Below are 20,076 nucleotides of genomic sequence, written 5' to 3' on the forward strand. Positions count from 1 at the left end.
TATTTGTAAGTGATAACGAAGTTCTCTGCAACAAGGCATGCTCAATGTTTTATTATTGCTGTCAACAGGATTTAACTGCATTTCCACCGTGGCTTTAGCATCTTGGTAAGGATGTGCACTGAAACACGAACTAGATAGACATTATGGAAAAACACAGACAGTTTTAGTGATGGATGGTGAGGGCAGTGTGAAAAACATGGTTCAGGATGTTCTAGTGAGAAACGACATCTCTTGATCATACGTAGGAGGCAGAAAGTATATTCACAGTAGATGTTGTCCACTATGTAATTTGTTGGATATGGCAGAGGGAGTAATATGTCTGAATTTTCTCTTTTACTACCTTAACACTTTCCCTTTTTATTAAATAGAAAGAGCTTTCAGTTTATGTATGGTTTGCAGTTTAATACTTTTTAAAACACAGAGCATCACAAGCGAAACAATAGGGTATTAGATAACACAACAGGCTGTTTCAAAGCTACATGTGAAACTGAGTGAAGAGTAGAACTGTTCATGTACAGCGTGGGAGGGGAAAAGATGTAGAAGAACATAGTATTGTGGATGCACGTTAATGTTCCATTGTAATTACAAACTTCTCTATGTGTGAAACCATGTTTTCATTTTTATTATAAATCTTCAATATATTACAAATCAGACATCTTATTAATTTAACAGTTAGACAAAATAAGTGTGTGAAACATCTGGGCAAGCAAGTCACCTTTTTTCTTCATGTAACTTGAACAGGGCAAGTTGGAGTGGACATGTCAAAAGTGCCATTTTTTTCTGGTAGCGACTATACAAAAATGAAGGGAAAACATCAGCCTGGGCTGTTTCTCAAGATCTGTCATAGAACAAACATGGTCGGCTCTACTTTTATTTTTTTGTCTAGTAGAACTGCTTTATCAATGGTACAGTAAAAATAACCATCCTTAATTCTCTAGGTTTGATACGAAATGTGCATTACACAGTAGTATCTGTAAAAGGCTTTTTATTAAGTCATTATGGTATGTGGAATGCATAAAAAGCAATAAATTACGTGCCAAATTTTCTTTACATTTAAAAATGTCAAGCTTATGTTAAGATACTCAAAACACACCATGTTTGCATTTTCTGACGGGCAGATGCTTTATTGAATGTAATTAATTCACTTGTAACTTTTGACATTTTCACTCTGTGCAGAGTAATGACTAAGGATGATGCTGCTTGTTGCATATAATGTATAGAAATACATGTTTCAGAAGAGAGGTAGCAAACCACACATTTCATCTCAACACATTCACAGAGGACATTCAGATTTTACAAGATGGAAAGATCTGTTCCCCAAGACTGTCCTACATAGTAATGATTCGTGATACATCTCCTGCCCTTAAATTTAGGACAATAAAAACTTTAATGCACAAGTAAATACTGATGAGAAACAACTTATTTCTCTCTCTCATAACAACAAACATTAAAAAATACTAAGCTTTACAATCTAGGAGAAAGAGATTGCTTATGCTTCTTGAAGTCAAAACCATTTTTTCCTCTGATTTAGTAGGAGGAAGTTTATTGATTCTTACTTATAGTTGGTTTTGAGACTTTTTTTTTAGTTAACAAATCGCTCCTAATTTTAGTACTCTGAAGATTTTGGCTTTAGTATTTTCTGTCCTTTGGTTTTGTTCTGACATCCCAGAACACCTGTTTCAATGTGCAATTCTCTTTTCGCCTAGAAGTAAAGCTCTTCAGTTGACTTTTTGTCATAATCATTATTACTGTTAAAGCAACCTGATCTGACTCGAATTAAGGATTAGAAGTAGAGGTCATACATGTGCAAAGTGATCACCGTGTACTGAAGTGGTTTGATTAAATAAAAGCCTGAGACAGTGTAGATGCTTCTGCACAGTCACAGTTTCCTCTTGATCTGGACTTCAACCACCACAGGTGTGTGGGTGACATAAAACCTTTATTCCTTTTGGTTTTTTCTGCTAGCTGTGCTCCAGCTTGGGGCTTTCTTACCTGTTCTTCCAAAGGTTTCTGTGTTCTTTGGAGGATTAAGTGTGGGTTTGTGTTTGATAAAGGGATTTAAAATCAATGCTGTCATCTGCCTCTGTGCTCATGCATATACACACATACTTGTTTATTGGAAAATATTTCCATCACAGCAGTATGAAAAAATGCATAAAATATACAGGTATGTCATATACCCTGCTCCATAGAAAAAAAAAAGTCAAAAGTTTTACAAAGAAAGCATGTAGACAACATTGTATTTTTAATTATCATACCAGTCCAGGAAAAGCAAGGAAAACGAACACATCACAAGGAAGAACAGGATCCATACTCTAAATCCAGCATTGTTTTTGATGGCCTGTGATGAAAAGGTTATTGCTATTACCATCACCAGCAAAGATACAGTAGAATTTCAACAATGGCAACCCAGGGTGACTGTGAGTGGCTTCACTCTTCCCTCCCACAGGAGAAAAAACAAAACTTGCCCTTAATTTCAGGTGAATAAAAGTCAGGTTGGCTGTAGCTCTTTATCACATTAAAGTTTCTCTCAAAAATCTTAAAATTGGTCATTTAAAAAAACCACGCATAGAATAGATTTTTTAATGTGAAACAAACATTAATGTGAGTCACAAAGTTTTGTGTTTATCACCTTTACTGTTTCTCAGTGTGGTTCAGGAAACTTAGTGCTACCTACAAATGTGAAAAAATGAAGCAAAAATAACTTCAGTTTGTGCCATGTTGTTGAACACTGATCTCCAGCTACGAACACAGGGACAATCAGCTGACATCTCTGTACCCTCTAAGCGTCCTGTCTAAAGTGCTTAAGAATAATGATTTAAAGGCCTACTAACCACATGCTAAATAGTAGTTAATGTATTGATTTAAGTCTTTAAAAATACCAAAAATCTTCCCCAGCCTGTGCCTGCTGGAGAGCTACTGAAGAGGATATTCCAGATATTCTACTCTATTTGAAGAAATGTGGAAATAAGTTCCAAATCAGAAATTTTAAGGCCCTAAATTACGCTTGCTAATGTATGTTTGATGCGCATTTCAGGAGAGTTGAGCAGTAAATAACTCATCCTTGAGTTACATATTTTGCATGCTTTGAGGAAGGAGAAAAAAAAAAAGCCATTTACTGAGTAGCCTAATTCTCAGTTCCTGAGAGAAAACAACATTTCATTCTAATTAGGAAGACAGTGGGATAGATTCGTTTACTAGGAGCACATGAGATGTGTTCAGCATAGTAAGGAGACTTTTCTGCTAACGTTCAGCATTTAACTCCAGTTTCAACAATTTCAGCACTGTCTTTTAGTCTTAGTCTGCAATTTCTCCTCCTCTTTTTTCTTTCTTTTTTTTTTTTTTTTTTAAAACAAACTTTGCAGGCCATTAAATGCATACTAGGTGACCTTCAGGTTTAAAAAATAGGTGAGGCCAAGCAGATTTCTGCAGACCTGTATAGCTATTCCAGTTCTGGTTAGCAAGGCAAGCAAAATGGATGATTGTGAACCTTGGCTAACGGGTACAATTTTTCCAAAATCATCCTACACCCCAGCACACACATGTGAACTTGCACGTGCTGTGTAAAGCTACACCTGGGCAGAACTGAAAGAGAAACAGATTTAAAACACAACTTGGAGACATTACCTCTCTTATGTCTTCATTGCCTTCTTTGATATTCTCTGTTGCGCCCACAACTAATTGATGGATATTGTCAATATCAGTTTCCTGTTAAAAAAAAAACAAACAAAAAACAGTGATGAATTTTAGGAAAGGACACTTGTAAGGATTTGGGGAATAAGCAGAACCCAAATATAAAATAAAATCTGGTATTATTACCATCTTAGTTGCAATGATGCAAAGGTACAGAGGCAATTAAGTTGTAATTTCTTCGCGTGTGATTTTATGAGCCTTACTGGAGACCACCAGGATCAACAGAAGTCTCCCATTTATCTAGAATCAAGCCTAACCTGTCTAATTTTTGCCAGCTCTTTTGGAAGAGGTGCCACCGTTTTCAGAAAGGACGCTATTAAATAACACATTTAGCAGGATGCTGAGGCAGAGGGATCATTCTAACACATGTTGCATTTTCCATTCCCAGTATGTGCTCTAAGTAACAGCAGTAAATACCTTGATTTTGCATTTGAAAAACAATATTTTCCTTCACATTTGTGTCAAAGACTCATTAATCTTATATTTACATCTTGCATGCAACCAAGACCAAAATACCCCCAAGAAATTCTTCAAGCTGTATTTGCTGCTGTAGTATTACATTATACTAACCTGTTGCAAGACTTTTTCAGTGAATATCTCTTGTAATCTGGAGATTTCCACCATTTTTCCTTCAATTTGTCTTGGCAAAGAACAGAAACACTCCGTTAGAAACGAGCGCAGCCATTTCCCGCTCCTGCAGCCGCGGTTCGCAGCCCGGTGTGCGGGCTGTGCCGGGGGCTGCGCTGGTTTGTCACCATCTGCGGTGCAGGCACAGCGGAGATGTGAGGACGGCTCGTGTTGGGAAGATGAGCAGCTCACAGTGAAGCTCTGGGAAAGACACCACCCAAAATTCAGCCTTCACTGTGAGGGCTTCATCTTCCTTCTTTCATCTCATATAAAGAAAAAAAAAAAAAAAAAAAATCCATTGTGGACCCTGAGTAGTCAGTTTCGACCGATCTTGTTGATAGGCTACTCTGAAGTGTGGAATCCACCTTGCCTAGTACTAATAACCCAAAAGTCACATTCTAGCTGGAGTTGGCCTTTCGGGTTTTCTGTGCAGCAAGTGGGGAAGCAAACGGCACCGCTGTGCTGCCATCCAGCAAGACCTGGACAGGCCAGAGAGTTGGGCAGGGAGAAATTTGATGAAATATAACAAGGGCAAGTGTAGAGTCTTGCATCTGGGCAGGAACAACCCCAGGTTCCAGTATAAGTTGGGGGACGACCTGTTAGAGAGCAGTGTAGGAGCAAGGGACCTGGGGGTCCTGGTGGACAGCAGGATGACCGTGAGCCAGCACTGTGCCCTTGTGGCCAGGAAGGCCAATGGCATCCTGGGGTGTATGAGAAGGGGGGTGGTTAGTAGGTCAGAGAGGTTCTCCTTCCCCTCTACTCTGCCCTGGTGAGACCTCATCTGGAATATTGTGTCCAGTTCTGGGCCCCTCAGTTCAAGGACAGAGAATTGCTGGAGAGAGTCCAGCACAGAGCAACGAAGATGATCAAGGGAGCGGAGCATCTCCCTTATGAGGAAAGGCTGAGGGAGCTGGGGCTCTTCAGCTTGGAGAAGAGGAGACTGAGGGGTGACCTCATTCATGTTTATGAATATATAAAGGGTGAGTGTCATGAGGATGGAGCCAGGCTCTTCTCAGTGACAACCAATGGTAAGACAAGGGGTAATGGGTTCAAACTGGAACACGAGGTTCCACTTAAATTTGAGAAGAAACTTCTTCACAGTGAGGGTGACAGAACACTGGAACAGGCTGCCCAGGGAGGTTGTGGAGTCTCCTTCTCTGGACACATTCAAAACCCACCTGGACGCCTTCCTGTGTAACCTCATCTGGGTGTTCCTGCTCCGGCAGGGGGATTGGACTAGATGATCTTTCGAGGTCCCTTCCAATCCCTAACATTCTGTGATTCTGTGCTCTGCCCTGAAAACTGGTCCCTGCTCGGGGGTCAGTGACTGCACCCCCCTGCTGCTGCCTGGGAATGCAGCCGACAGTGTGGTGTGAACAGAAAACTTGATCTTTTAAAACTGTAAATAAGCGACATAGAACACAAACCCTCCAAATTTAACCAATACCATTTTGGATAGTTCCTATGTCACTCAGACCCATTCTTTACACAACCACACAATGTGTAAACTCATACGGTTCGTTCCCTGGGTGCTCCTGTTTTGTCCCTCCTGTCCCCCTGCTACAATCCACGCAGCGGGGTGTCCTGCCACAGATTCACTGTGGGAGGGTGTTCAGGTTATGGGACTGGCATGTGCAAGTAACAGGAAATTGTACCTGACTTCATCAAAGAGATTATTCATTTCACCAACAAGTCTCTGGTTCTCCTGTTCGAACTGGAAGAGAGAAGAAAGAAATCACACATGAGTTCACATGCTTGGACTCAAGGAACTTTCTTCAGCCCCCCACCCCAATCAAGCAACTTCCACCTTCCCTGCATTCTATTTACCAGGTGTCTCAATGAAAAAGAGCTCAAAATTACCAATACTGGCCTAAATGAACAATATGAATCTGCTTATTTGTTCCAGTCACTGCGACGCTTGTCATTTTCGTCCTGTTAATGAAATAACTTGAAGATTTTGCTCAAGTTACTTTGCAGTAAGGAAAAATATAGTAGATGAAATCTGTCCTTTTTATTATTTTTGAAATTTGAGTGGGGAAAGCTTTCACACTTGAGAAAGCATGCGAGTCTCTTCATGGTATCTTTGCACTGTCATCCCCATTATTCATGTACTGCCCATGGCATGAAGTTAAGAGCTTTTAGATTTTGCTACAATATGAAATATTTTGACATCTAGTATAATACTTCATACTTCATAAATGCATTGGCTTCACTTATTCCAGCAGAGCTCTTCCATTTATAACTCGTGAGTAATCAATGAAACATTTAAATATACTTTTAGCACCACATTTGTCAAATACAGGCATAAATGGGAGAGTTCATACAGTAAGATAGGCTTTGACGTTTTAGATGGACTTGACTGTTGGATCATGAGATTCATTACAGAACAAATGATCATGACGATTTCTGCCTGTTAATTCTACATGACCAAAGCCTCAATAAGAGCTGGACCTTAGTGGTATAGACACAACTGACTGGATCTCGGCACTTTTCTCACAAAGCTGGGAAAGACCCCGGTCTACACGGTTGTACAGAAATAGCACACAGGACATCCATTTCTGCTGAAAACATCACCTGCTACGCGCCTCTGACAGACCTGAGCGATACAAGCAGCAGCGCGAATACCAGAAAACAGTATTCAGAATGCAAAGAATTTGACGCTGGAGCTGTGCAAGACACTGAGCTCTGTTCTAGTTCAGTTAACCTCCTTATTTTGAACCAGCCCACATAATACACTGGGCTTTTGGCATAATTCAATCATGTTACAATTTAATTATCAGTAAAAGTGCAGCATTCCTCTTGGCCACCTTGCAAGGTCTTGTTATCCTCTTTAAGACAGAGCGGTGTGTTGTCAAAGATGAAAGGCACGGCTTACAGGTCAGACTTGGTTTTCAGCCAGTGCAACAGGAATTGCTCACTACCTGAGCAAATGCCCAATGCTTAAGTTTGCAAGAAAAGGAGGTGCTGCCCAGAGAAGATACGAAGTATTTGAAAACAACTATCATCTTGTGCAAAAAGCAAAAGGAGGAAGGAGGAGGAAAGGTCTGAATCACAGAGAATTATGACAACAGCAAAGGCTTTCCATCAGTGAAAGGCAAATGGGCATTTTGTTTTTAGAGCTGTGCCACTGGAATAGCTGAAAATGAAGCACTTAATATTTCAAAGCAGTTTAAACAACAGCACAGTTCATCATTAAGATGCAAGATGAAAATTAGTGGCTGTAATATGGCATATGGTTCATCCGACCCATACCTTCTTTCATGGAGCCGGTCTACAGGAGTGCGTACATTTAACACTATTATACTGCTACGTTTGGTGATGATCTTTGGCCAGCACTGGGACTCCTGCCCTGTCCCAATCACAGCAGCAGCATCTCTGTCCCAGGTCTCTTAAGATCTTCCTTACACAGCTTGCGCAACTTCTCATGAGCATTGCTTCAGCTGCTGATGTGTGTGCGTCCCTTGAAGCGACCCACAACATTCTCGTGGAAACTTCTGCCATATCAAGTACTTTCATAATATAAACACAAAGAAATAAAGTGTGTATGCTACGCAGGCTGCAGTAAAAAAAGATCCAGTGCAGCCACTGAGGAATTTGTCCTGCTCTTCTCCACATACACAGTCCTAAGCAGGTGCTGCTGCTGATGATCTGGTTTCATGGGATGACATTTTAGCTCACTAACCACTTTATCCCCCTGAGTTTTCTGGTAGGTTAGTAAACTGAATCCCACCACGGGACCAGATGATAGGGCTGGCCTAAGGGAGAGTGGACAGCAGAAGCTGAGCAAGACTTCTGCACTGCCACAGACCTACCCAGGAAAGCAAGAAAATGAGTGAAGTCAAGCTGCCTTTCATACCCGTGGCTTTCACTCCCTCCTTCTCACACCCCACACCATCACCACTGTCCCCCACACTTTGTGCTCTAACATTTTTCATCTTGCTTCAGGCCCATCAGGACCTCAGAGAACCAGTACCTGACTGCCAACAGCAAATTAAATGTCAACCTGCATGACTTTGGGGAAAATGGTTACTGTGATAAAAATCAGAAATTTGTAAGTTTAGTTTGGCAGAAGTCGGTGTGAAATGACAGGTATGTTTAAAGAAGGGTAACAGTGGATCTCAGAAAAAGGTTTAGTCTTCAGACGTATCTCATGAAGAATAATTAAAAATTATTTTTTATTTCTTTTCAAATACAAATTTATTTTTGTACTAGATGTTCACTATCTACCTGACTGGCAAGAACAGCTTTCTCCTCTTGGGTAAAGGACTCCAGAGAGTCCAAGATCACAGGTGAGCAGGCGGGCTGTGGGGCACTGTCACCCTCGCTGTGGGGCAGCGCCCTCAGGGAGGCAGCCCAGCCCCATGGCCCGAGGGGGAACAGGGGAATATTCTGCACAGCTCCCCGAGGTCCCACTGATTTCCACCCTAAAGATCCCATGGTTTTGTTAAATAAAAGAGTACCAAATGTCATCGCCACTGCTATCTGTGGTGTCTCCTGCAGAGTTGATCACTGTACAGCATACCACTGTACTGCAGACTCGTACAGCGATATTTCCTTCCCAGCTCAAGGTGTTCCAGCCCTGCACCCCTGACCTTCACACCACTGCACCTCTCTGGTTCCAGTGGAGTCACCCCAGAACAAAGCCGAGGGACGGAGCAATGCGGCAGCCACGACATTCAGCACCAAGTCAACTGGATGGTCCTGACGTGGCTGAGGCCACCAAGCTGCAATTGTTTTTTCTGACTTCTGTAAGTATTTCTGCACAAATATTCAACATGAAAAATTCCCTGTTTTGCTGCCTTAGTAAAACTGAGATGATAACTAATTTAGCAGGCGAATTTTCAATAAAGAAACAGTGAATGATTTTAATCCCTTACAAATAGCACAAATCCACTTGAGAAAGTATTCTTTAAAAAGTCCCTTTGATATTTAAAACCCTCCGCTGGCACAGATTGCCTTTTAAACTGCTAAATGATCTTTGCAATTTGAAATCATGGGTGATGGACCACTTGGCACAGACAGCAGTGCTATGCTAAGCCAGTCAATTGAACAAAAGGTTATAGAGCAGAACACATCCTATACCAGTGTGTCACAAGGGGATTTACATGATGGGAACATAAACCAAACTATAGCCATCAGTACAGCTCAATGATTTATGGCTTTTTAAAGTAGCCTCTTTTATGACAGTGAAATATTCTGTGACCAAAGTACGGCATAAAGTGACAAACTGCTTAAGATATGTCTAAAAAAATCTAATGCATGGAAGAAATCATCACAGCTCTCGTTTTGTTACCCTGTAAGTCATTATATGTACTGTACCTGAATTTAAGATAAAACCAAACAAAAAAGATCAAGTCAGGGAAAATTGGATATTTTCAAAACTCAAACAGCGGAGCCAGATTTTTTCCCGCTCAATACAACCACAAGACATCTGCTCACAATAACTATAAAAACATTAATAAACCTGTACTCAGAGTTATAAACTGAAATTTATTGTCCAACTCATACAAAAGCCTGCAACCATTTCGAACAATGTAAAGCTCTCTCCTGCGGGTAAAATAATGATAGAAATTGCTGCTGTAGCAATATGATAGGCCTTTAATTCATTATTTTACCCAGAGGAAGGATCTTGGAATCATGACTGAGAACTGTATGATTTGACACAACACATTCCAACTTAAAACCAGCACAGCAGTTTCTACACTATATCCTACCCTCTTCTGGGACCTGCTGGATTTCCTGAGTAACTTCAATGCAGTTGGTCCACACTTCACACATCAAATATTCAAAAAGTAGAAATTAACTTCTGGGTAATACCAAACATAATGCGGAGGAGAAATAATTAACTGTATTTTGAGTCAATAAATTAACCAAAGTTGTGAGGGGTCGTTACGTGTTTGTAAATACCCTTCCTATGTTAAAAGCACAATGAAGTAATTAAATATTGCCAAGTTAGTATGAAGGATTTACGTGAGCAATGAAAAAAGCAAAGCACATTCAAACACTCGTGTTATTTCCAAGTTATACCTTGGACCTAAATTTACCTGACAATTAGAATATTGGATCCAGTGACTTTAAAGTCTGTTAGGAATGAAATTACACAGTATCCAGCATTTACTAATAAAGACCAACGCTTAGCTATACATTCCTCAAAAATGCATGGAAAGAGCAGTTTTGCTGTGCAATAGTTACCACATACATCCCTAGCCTTTGTACCTTACCGAATTATAGTGTTCATAAAAAGGAAAAAAGACCCAAAACCTAAATAAAAAAACACACCCCCCCCATGTTAGGTCCAGAGAAGAGCGATGGCTTGCTCAGCTCTGAGCATCAACATGTTAGCGGCAACGTTTATGTTTGAAACCCTGCTGTAAACATACAATGTATTACACAAATATTCAAATCTCTGTTTACAGTTTGACAACGCCAATAATATGCAATTCAATCCAATGGTAAAAACATTACCTGACAAGAAGTGACCCTCATGGATGGGGAGCACTAACTAGAAATAATCAGCTCACTTTCTACTTAACAACTTTAAGTCTGTATTAACACTGTCATGAACGCTGACTCATTTTTCTTTTAAATCATAAGAAACATAGACTCCTTCCACAGAATAATGTGGAAGTAACTGATGCTCGTTAGTTTTCAGGAGAGGTAGCCAGCAAGCCAGTGTTTCTCCACACCAGGGCCAGAAGCAAGAGTCCTGCTCAGCCCGCAGGGAGGTTCAGCAGCAGAGAACAGCTCTGGAACCATCGTGACATTCACACATCCAGCTCGCAAACAGCTTCCTGCAAAACTCAGAATACACTGTAAGCACAGAGGAGGCTGTTCTAGCGGTAACTTCCCTTTGTGTGCTTTTTCCAATTGTAGCTTCCTAGTATCAGTACAAAAACACACGTACCAAGAGTACATAACAAATTTTAAATGTAAATTAATACATGGAAATTTAAGAATGAACAAGAGCAGTAATAACATTTCAGTGTATTAGAGTATGTCATGTTTATTTTGGTAGCATTTTGATCTTCTGCTTCTCTAAACAGACTAGTAAATTTGTTTCTCTCTTCCCACTGAGCAGACGGATAAACTTAAACCTGAGATCTAAAGTTTCCGGCACAAGTCATTTTTCTAGGCTTAATCACGACACTGACACCAAGTTCACCGTTACACACTATAAATTTTCTTGCAAGCTACAGGCAGAATGGTGTAAGCTAGTAAGGACATACTAGAGTCTGTCTGAGCTGAAAGTTTATTTTATTTGGAACATCAGTGTTATTTTTATACCCCTTTTCACATGAAGCACAACTCCTGAAACCACAACAGAAGTAAATTGCTGTGAAACAACCAGCAGAAGTTTAAAAAATGTATAGTAATTTAAAACTGCATAGCACAGGAGAGCTCTGAATAGGCAAAGAATAATAATGGATTTTTAAAATAAATCTAATGGTTCTCCCTTAGGAAGAGTTGTCCGAATGCCTAGGAATCAGCTGTTAAACTATGAACGTAGATTTTTCTCTTAGACCTGCAATCATCCCCCCTGCCCACAAGTCATTAAAGAAAACTTATTCCAGGGAAAAATTAAAATCCTCAGTGGGCAAAAAAATCAGCATTTTAAGATGTTTATCTTTCTTCACTCCTGATAAGAGAAATAGAACAAAACTCACAGACTTTGGCAACTCATCTAAGTCATGAGGTATCTGGGGGCCTTAATCTAAAATGTATAAAAGGATTTCACGAAAAATAAATGTATTAATTCCGAAAGTACCATGGCAAGTAGCATGTTTAAAACTTAATGCAGTGTGAAGCCTACAAAAGGCAATTCAACATTTAGTGGTCAATTTTTAGTAAGCCCTGTCAGAGCCATCACCTCTGAAACTTGTTTTCTCCTGATACTCTGGAAGCTTACACACAGGGGACTAATAATATTGTGCCTAAACACAGAATGAAAATATGTAAAGAATTCTCTTTGAAAAGAAAACAGGAAGCAGGAGTAAGACTTTAGATGTCAGACTGGCATTCTCAAGAACGACACGAGAGCATTATGAGCAGCCTCTGAAGAACCTCTTCTCTTTGACAAACTGCACTATGGTGATGTGGAACTTACCTCTGCCAGGAAGAGCGAGGCACATTGTGTTGGGGAACATCTCCAATCACGGCCAAGGAAGCCTAACACACCCTGCAGCAGCCCTTTGCCTCAGTAACACTCACCATTTTGAAAACTGCACATCATCTGGCTAGTTATAAACCGGTTTTTCTTTCTTCATATAGAACAAGGAAATGTGTGTGAATGTAGACAGGTTTTCTAAGAATTTTGAGCTATGCTCAAAATGCTAAATTTTAGGAACATCAAAAACGTCTAACAGATAGTTTGCCAGCAATCGTACCTATGTTAGAATTTTTGTAGTGTATCAGTTCAACTTTAAGCAGAATTGGATCAAACAATACATAAACGTGCTGATAATGGGGAAATGCAAAAAGGTAAAATTAATGAGATTATGCTGTGACAGGAAGCTTGTAGCTAGTCCTTCTAGTAACCCAATTTGATCCTGATAATCCAAAAAAAGGAACAGAATGAAGTACAATGTCATAGTTTTAGTATAACTATTTAAGGTGTGTTCTAGAAATAGTCCAAGTGAAAAACAGCCAACACTTAATGCTTCTTCTGATGTTGCCTTGACTTCTATTGCTTCCTGACTAAAAAAACCAATTCATAATTTAAAAAAAAAAAAAAAAAATCTATTGTTGAAATACATTGTTACTAATTTCATGGCTCCTTGTAAGTATATTGTGGCAATTTAAATATTAGCTGCTACCAGAAGAACCAGCAAGCCATGTGCAAAAGGTATACCTTGTTATGGCATTATTCTGCATAACGTGAAAGTTGAAAATTAATTTGGGTGAGTCTGTACTTTCTTAACAAATATGAACACAGCAGAAAATATAATTAAATGGATAATAAAACACAAGATATACTTACCATTTGTATTTCTTCAGGTGACAGCTCATCTTCACCTTTACCGTCCCCCCATAATCCAAGGTTACTTTGGGCATCAGGCAGATTCCTGTCTGTGAAAGAACCACCAAACACCTCAGACAACGCAGGACACTAAGTAGTACCTGAAAAGCATTTTTCACCATTTCAGAACCCTGATGAAATTGTTATATCTCATTTGTTGTTAACCGAGATTCACCCTAAAGCACAATATTACACCAGTAACATTTAGTTTCTAAACTGGGACAAACATCTATGCCTATTTTTAATTTTGTGAGCTGTAAGAAAGAGCTGCAGTAATATATTGACAGTGAAGGACGTAAATCAACTCACAATGCACTAGGACTTGTTATGGCGCAAAATACTGTAGCATTTGTCTTTTAAAAGAAGAAAACACACATTTTTCAAAATGACAGTCTATATGCAAAGCTATTATCTTCCAATGAGACTTGACAGAACCACCAGCTCCTCATTCCAAAAAATGAAAACAGAATCTCAAAGATATTTTAAGCAAATTTCACAGGAAAACACTTGATTTCCTCATGCTGTGCAAACAGCGTATTACAGTGCAAATCCTACAGCAGACGGTGCAAGGGGTCTTTCTGCGTATGGCAGGAATCAGACCCCATCCCACAACTAACTCTCACACATCACAGCTGCCTCATGGATTCCAATAGTACTTCCCCCCCAATTAAAGCTAATCAGCTGCATGAATCTTAACAGGACTTGGGCACAAAAGATATTGAATGGCTATTTCTGGGATATTCCCTTCTGGAAGATTTATTTTTAGGCTAAATTATATACTTCTGATTTATAGGCAAAGTTAGAATAGGAGAGAAAAGAAACTATGCTACTGGAACCCACTGTTCTTACAGCTGTTGTAGCATCAGTGTTTAAAATCGCGCAAGGAGAGCACACTCCTGAGAAGGCCTCTCTTTCCCCACTGGCTGTGACATTTCTACAAAACCCAGAAGAGAGATCTTCACCACCCCACAACGGATCAAAGCTGAACCTGCTTTGACTTAATGGATGCAGGTTGCAAATTAAAACACAGAAAGAGTTAGTTTTCATTTTTTCATAGATTTCAGACTTCCTATTTATCCCAGTCATCTTTTTCAGGCATGCAGAAGTATTTTCATTTGTTTTGTTATAACCTTCTAAACTGTTTTTTTCAATTGCATAAGCAGCACTAGTGCATCACCATTCAGGTACTGACTTCTCTTGGGAAGCCTCTGAAAGGCGTAGCCCTATTTATAAACAAATATATGAAAAGGATTACAAGCAGAAATTTTCCCCTTTATCCTCCATTATAATATTTCTGAAAACTCTTGAAAAATAGATATTATGAAAGCACATTGTTGTGTATGTCTTCTTTATAAATGTATATTTTGCTTCACGACAACCAAACCAGGATGTACAAACAATGACAATGTTACAAATGAGGGATGTGGATAAGGAATATAGTAAATTAAAAAACCCCAAACAAAAACCCCAAACCAAACACCCCTCTGTCCCCCTCCACCCCCCAAAGAAATCTGTTCTTTCTTACAAGTAATAACAAATAAAAACAAGAATATCTTTAAAAATTGCTTAGAAAAATTTCAACACTATGTTTTCCATGGGGTATCACCAGTATTTCAAATCTTTTCCACAGAAACACAAAACTTATTTGTTTAGATAATCAATGTATTTACATTATGTCAAAACTATAATGAATTATTTACTAGATTCAAAGAAAATAAGATAATTAGTTTATGGAGCCAAGAAAAAAAAAATATATTCTGATTTTATCCCAGAGGAACCAATTATTTTCAGGGCCTGTCAGCAATGTTAAAAAAATAGCACCTGTATCCAATGTGATTGTTGATAAGCAAATACAGTAGGAGGTAAGTGAGAAACAAATCTCCCCAGGGTTCCTCCTGTCACTGCAGAACATCCCTGGCTACTGCGAAAGTTGTGCTGCAGCTTTCATGGAGCTGACAGTAATGCTTTCCTACAAATCATCCAGCGAAAGCCAAGCCACTTTCCTTTTGCAGAAAGAAGTAGTTAGCACATGACAGGGATACAAAATAATGATCAAATCCTCTGAACCCTTTTCCATACTGAAAGGACACAGCTGCTAAGCTTGTGGACCAGTCCAAAAGCTACTCATTATTTACCTTTATTGCCATGAACAAATGTTCAAATTTGTAATATGCAAATAAACACTGTCAGCACATAAAAGCAATCTCCAGAGAGACTATTTTCCTACCCTGAGGCATGTCCAGTATAATTCTAATGTAAACAGGTGCTTTGCCTCAAAACTAAAGTAGGCACATCTTGTTTTGGTTCCTGCCAAAAAAACGGACAAAACCCAAGATGTGCTTCAGCACGTCAAGCAGGACATAACATTCAAATTAAGAACAGGACCACAAGCTCCCTTCAGAAAAACTGTCTTTACAGCTGAGATATTTACACAAGGGACCCAGGCACGCTGATGATGGCTAATTCATAAATACAAGTGATCACCACTTACATGCTGAGGATGAAATAGTTTATTTCTAAACACAGTTAAGTTCTCCAATGTCTGAAAAAATTTGAAAAGTTACTTCTAAATTTAAAATAAAAAAAGAAATATCAAACACTGAGCTTATTTCCTCGTCATCTTGTTCACGCCATTTCCATGCTTTGACAACCACCTACTAGCGAAGTCACAAGGCTGATTTCTATCAGCAGCAGCAACCAACACTTACACTTATATGAGGAATCACAGGCTATCTGCACTTACACACTGTTTCAGACAGATTTATTTTGATATACAAGTTTCATAGTTTTCTCCAAGACTAGTCAGCAATCCCTCATAAATACTGCATCAGCATCACTTATGTGACAGGACCCCTACTTTCTTATAAAAAACTAAAGCATAAACTAATAAAAGTGAAAATTGGAGTAATCAAAGCTCCTGTGCAAGAAACAAAGCTTCATTTCTGTTTATTACAGTGGTTTGCTGTGTCCAAGGCAACCAAAGAACAGCGTTTTCCACAGCATGGCACAGATTTTTGGAGCTAAAAATTTTAATGCCGCTGTGGGGAGGGAGTGCACAATTTCAGAGATTGTGGAGACATTCAGTAACAAGGAAAGAGCAGAGGGCAGAGATGCTGCTGCGCTGCCGCTTCTCTGCCGGCACCGGCTCACACCTGCAAGACACTGATAACGTGCTACAGCAAAACTCATCCATGTGCCCGTGTGCTGATCACTTCAGACATACTACAAAAATGTAGTAAGCACTAGAAATGACACATAATCAAAAACTTCACTTCTTACAATAAATTCAGTGTGGGGGCAGAGGGAGGGAGGGAAGCATATTGATAGGGCTGCAGAAGTACAAACTGGTTAGGAAGATAAGCAATGCTGTATCAGAAAATGAAGCTGTTTGCACAGTGTGTGGTAATTCAGCAAAAGAGCCTTCACCCAGAAATGGAGTAGCCACTTCATATGAATCCACCCTTTGTACAGCCCTGAAGTCACCAACCAGAGGAACTTTACTCTTTCAATAAAAATCACCAAAGAAACAATAACTGTTTATCAGAATAATATGGCCATTGAGTGCATTTCTTCTATCTTGATGAAGTATTATCCTTTATGTAATGGCACATTTCATATAGTTTCTGTTTCTCTGCAAAAATAATTTTCACGCTGTAAATCACAGGGTACCTTGGACTCCTCTAGACAGCACAAGCAGGAGAACTCAAGGCAGGAAAAGTAACTCGAGAATCACAGAAACAAGATTTCTCTTTAGATGTGAAATCTGAAGTTACCTGCATAGCAGTGCTCCTCCGAAAGGCATTCTGCAATGAAGATCTGCCAGTGTACATGTCTCAGGACAGACCCAAACAGCTAAGAGAAGGGACTTATATCCCCGGGTCTCAGAAGAAGGCCACCAAAAAAATCAGAAGCAATGCTCACAAGCCCTGTCAAGAACAGCACCAGCTGAAATGACCCTGGGGTCAGAGATAGTTTGAAATCCAAAGCAGTATCTCCTGCCCACTGACAGATGAGATGTGATCTTTCCAGCAGGGAAATTCATTGCTGTGGAGAAGAACATCCCCAAAACTACTGCACCTGACCAGACAGTAACTTCCCCTCCATGAGCATATTCCATCTTTGAGTTCCTACTGTAGAGGTGGTCCAACTCCAGGTCTGTGTGCTCAGGAAGTCACTGAGCTACTTTCCAATTCCTTGCCATCAGTGAAAGGAATGTGGAAAAATCAGACAGATCTCAGAAGATATGTAAGTAGATGGATATTGATAAAAATAAATAAAAAAGGAAGAGTTCACACAGAGTTTACTGAGAGGATGAGGAACCCAGCAAGGCGTAAGACTTTTTTAGCTGGTCGGAAATAGGTCGTCAAAAAGTTTAAGATTTTGCTTCCTCATGTCTCACAACGTGCGTCATAAAACCCTGATCAACTCAGGGGAGATGAAAATAGAAAAGGTTCAAGCCATTGGAACAGGCCCTTGTAATGTGAAGAAAGTATTAGTGAACAGACAGGCCTGGCCACAAAAAGTGAAATATAACTATGTTTTATTCTTACCTTTGCTTTCCTCAGCAGAAAGCTTTTCTTCGGGATCATCTAAAGGATTCTGTGAAGATTTCTCAGGGGAAAGAGGTGATTTAGACAAGTTGCTCTGCTCAGGTTCGAGTCTGGACCTAGAAGCACATGAGTCTGTAACTTAACTGATATTACACAGTTGAATTTCTCTAAACAGAGAACAACCACAGATTACTAAATCTGACACTTTAACTCTTGCAAACTTCATATTAAAGATTTCTCAGTCAAGATACAAAATGTACTCAGCAACTTTCACTGAAGTATTATTACAAAAGCAAAGAAAGCACAAATAGTATTCCTGAACTAAATACATTGCATGTTAAGAGCTGAAGAGAATTTTGAAGGCTATAGCATAAAAAGACAGGCATTTTCTTAAACTTCCTTTAAAAAAATCCACTCTATTAAAATATACATATTTTAAAAACAAACAAACAACATTTTGGCCATACTGAAAATTCTTTTTTCTAGCAATAGCCAACACCACTACTTTGTTTTCTTTCAAGTAATAATTACAATTTGATATTGTGAATTATCATAAATGAAAAGTAAGAAAATGAAACAGAATTAGCTTTTTCCTGAAACAAATATTTTTATTCAACTAGCTTTAAAGAACAGTTTAACCAGGATGAAAGTGATCCTTACCTTATCTGCCAAAAGAAAGAAAAGACCACTTAGAAGCAAGGCGAAGAAAACCCGTATGGAGTGGACAGTTATATACTACATCTATGGCCCTGCTATGTAATTTTAATACAAAGGCAATGCAAAAAACAAGAAGTGTATTCGGTGATTATACAGGGTGTTTCAAAAAGATAGACCAAATTTGATGACAACCCTCAGAAGAAATTGGGTCCATATTTTGAAACACCCCATATATTGCGTACTTGTCAAGTACGTTTCACTATGGAACGAGAAAAAGTTTAATATCAGTGGCAACACATTTTTTCCAGTAAACTTCTGTGGTTTATTCCAGCTAGAATGAATTTTGTAACTGCTACACAGCAGACAGTTAAAGGTTCAGCAGTAATGCTGTTAGAGACCCTAAAGAACAAAAAAAACCAAAAGCAATGGGCTGAATCACCTGCTGTGGCACCTTCATCACTTGCTCCCCTCTCAAATATGATCAACAGTTAATCTCATTACGATTTGCAATCTTCCCCTGCTGTTTAACAGAAGGTGTTGCATTGTGTGTTCCTTTCCTTTTTTCTATTGTGTCTAAATTCTAACCCACAATTAGAAAATTCTAAGAAAAACTGAATATAATGCATTAGCCATCATTGAGTGACTATATTATTTAAACAAGAAAAAACAGTAACAGGGAACCTTTCTCAGTTCTAAAAATTCTGCAAGTACTTGGCTTTTGGTAATTTTACAAGAACAAACTCCTCTCATCTCCTCCCTCTCAAGTCCCAAATTTGCTTAATACTGAGGAAAAAAAGACTCTGACACTAATAAAATACCCCAGCTTGATTTCAATATCTGCATCAATATATAATTCACAAGATATTCTAGTGGAAAAATAAGTTTAAAAATGAAATGAAATATAATTTTGAATACCAGTAGACATAAAAACTGAAGATCACAACTAAGTATCTTTACAGAAAGAGCTGCTTGTGTTTTTATTTATCAACTTTTAATTTTGGGAACTAGTCATATGTAATTGGCAGAACTTTTGAATGAAAAAATTATGAGTTAATACATAAAGGCAACTTAGGTAAGAAAATTATAACACTCAGGCAATTTGTTGAAGAGCTTAGGATGTTTATCAATATAAAAGGAAACATGATGAAGTGTGATTCTACTGCAAACCTTTCAGTATTGTCTGATACACACATATTTTACGTTGACTAAACTGCAGGAAAGAAGATCAGCGCTAAGATTAATTTACTTTTAAAGAAATGTATTCCTTTATTGTGTGTTGCCCTTACTTTGCACAGTATGCTAATGTACAAAGATTTTAAATTAAAAAAGAAAAAATGCCTGGGATGCATTATTTAAAGCATGCATAGTTCTTTCAAGTGATGGAACAGGTTCTTATCACATCTACTGAAATTCTTAGGAAAATTACAAAAATCAGATACTTGAAGGCATACAAAAAAGCCAATTTTTCTTCAAGTCATCATAAAAATTGGTTTATGCTCTCTGACTTATTTAAATTGAATGTTATCTTAAATG

The 20,076-nt window shown here is 38.8% G+C and overlaps 1 protein-coding gene across 1 annotated transcript in view; it reads right to left on the reverse strand.

Annotated features, from left to right (window-relative positions):
• Positions 1–381: 381 nt before the first annotated feature.
• STX18 (syntaxin 18) overlaps positions 382–20,076 on the reverse strand; it is a 68,979-nt gene continuing 49,284 nt past the window's right edge. The window contains exons 6-11 of the mRNA XM_065633356.1: positions 17,887–18,002; positions 13,298–13,386; positions 5,976–6,034; positions 4,264–4,333; positions 3,628–3,708; positions 382–2,341 (exon numbers count right to left, since the gene is read on the reverse strand). Coding sequence (XP_065489428.1) covers positions 2,246–2,341; positions 3,628–3,708; positions 4,264–4,333; positions 5,976–6,034; positions 13,298–13,386; positions 17,887–18,002 — 511 coding nt within the window. The 3' untranslated portion in view covers positions 382–2,245. The remainder of the gene's footprint in view (positions 2,342–3,627; positions 3,709–4,263; positions 4,334–5,975; positions 6,035–13,297; positions 13,387–17,886; positions 18,003–20,076) is intronic.

Source organism: Caloenas nicobarica, chromosome 4 (assembly GCF_036013445.1).
Source record: "Caloenas nicobarica isolate bCalNic1 chromosome 4, bCalNic1.hap1, whole genome shotgun sequence".
Taxonomy (NCBI): Eukaryota; Metazoa; Chordata; class Aves; order Columbiformes; family Columbidae; genus Caloenas; species Caloenas nicobarica.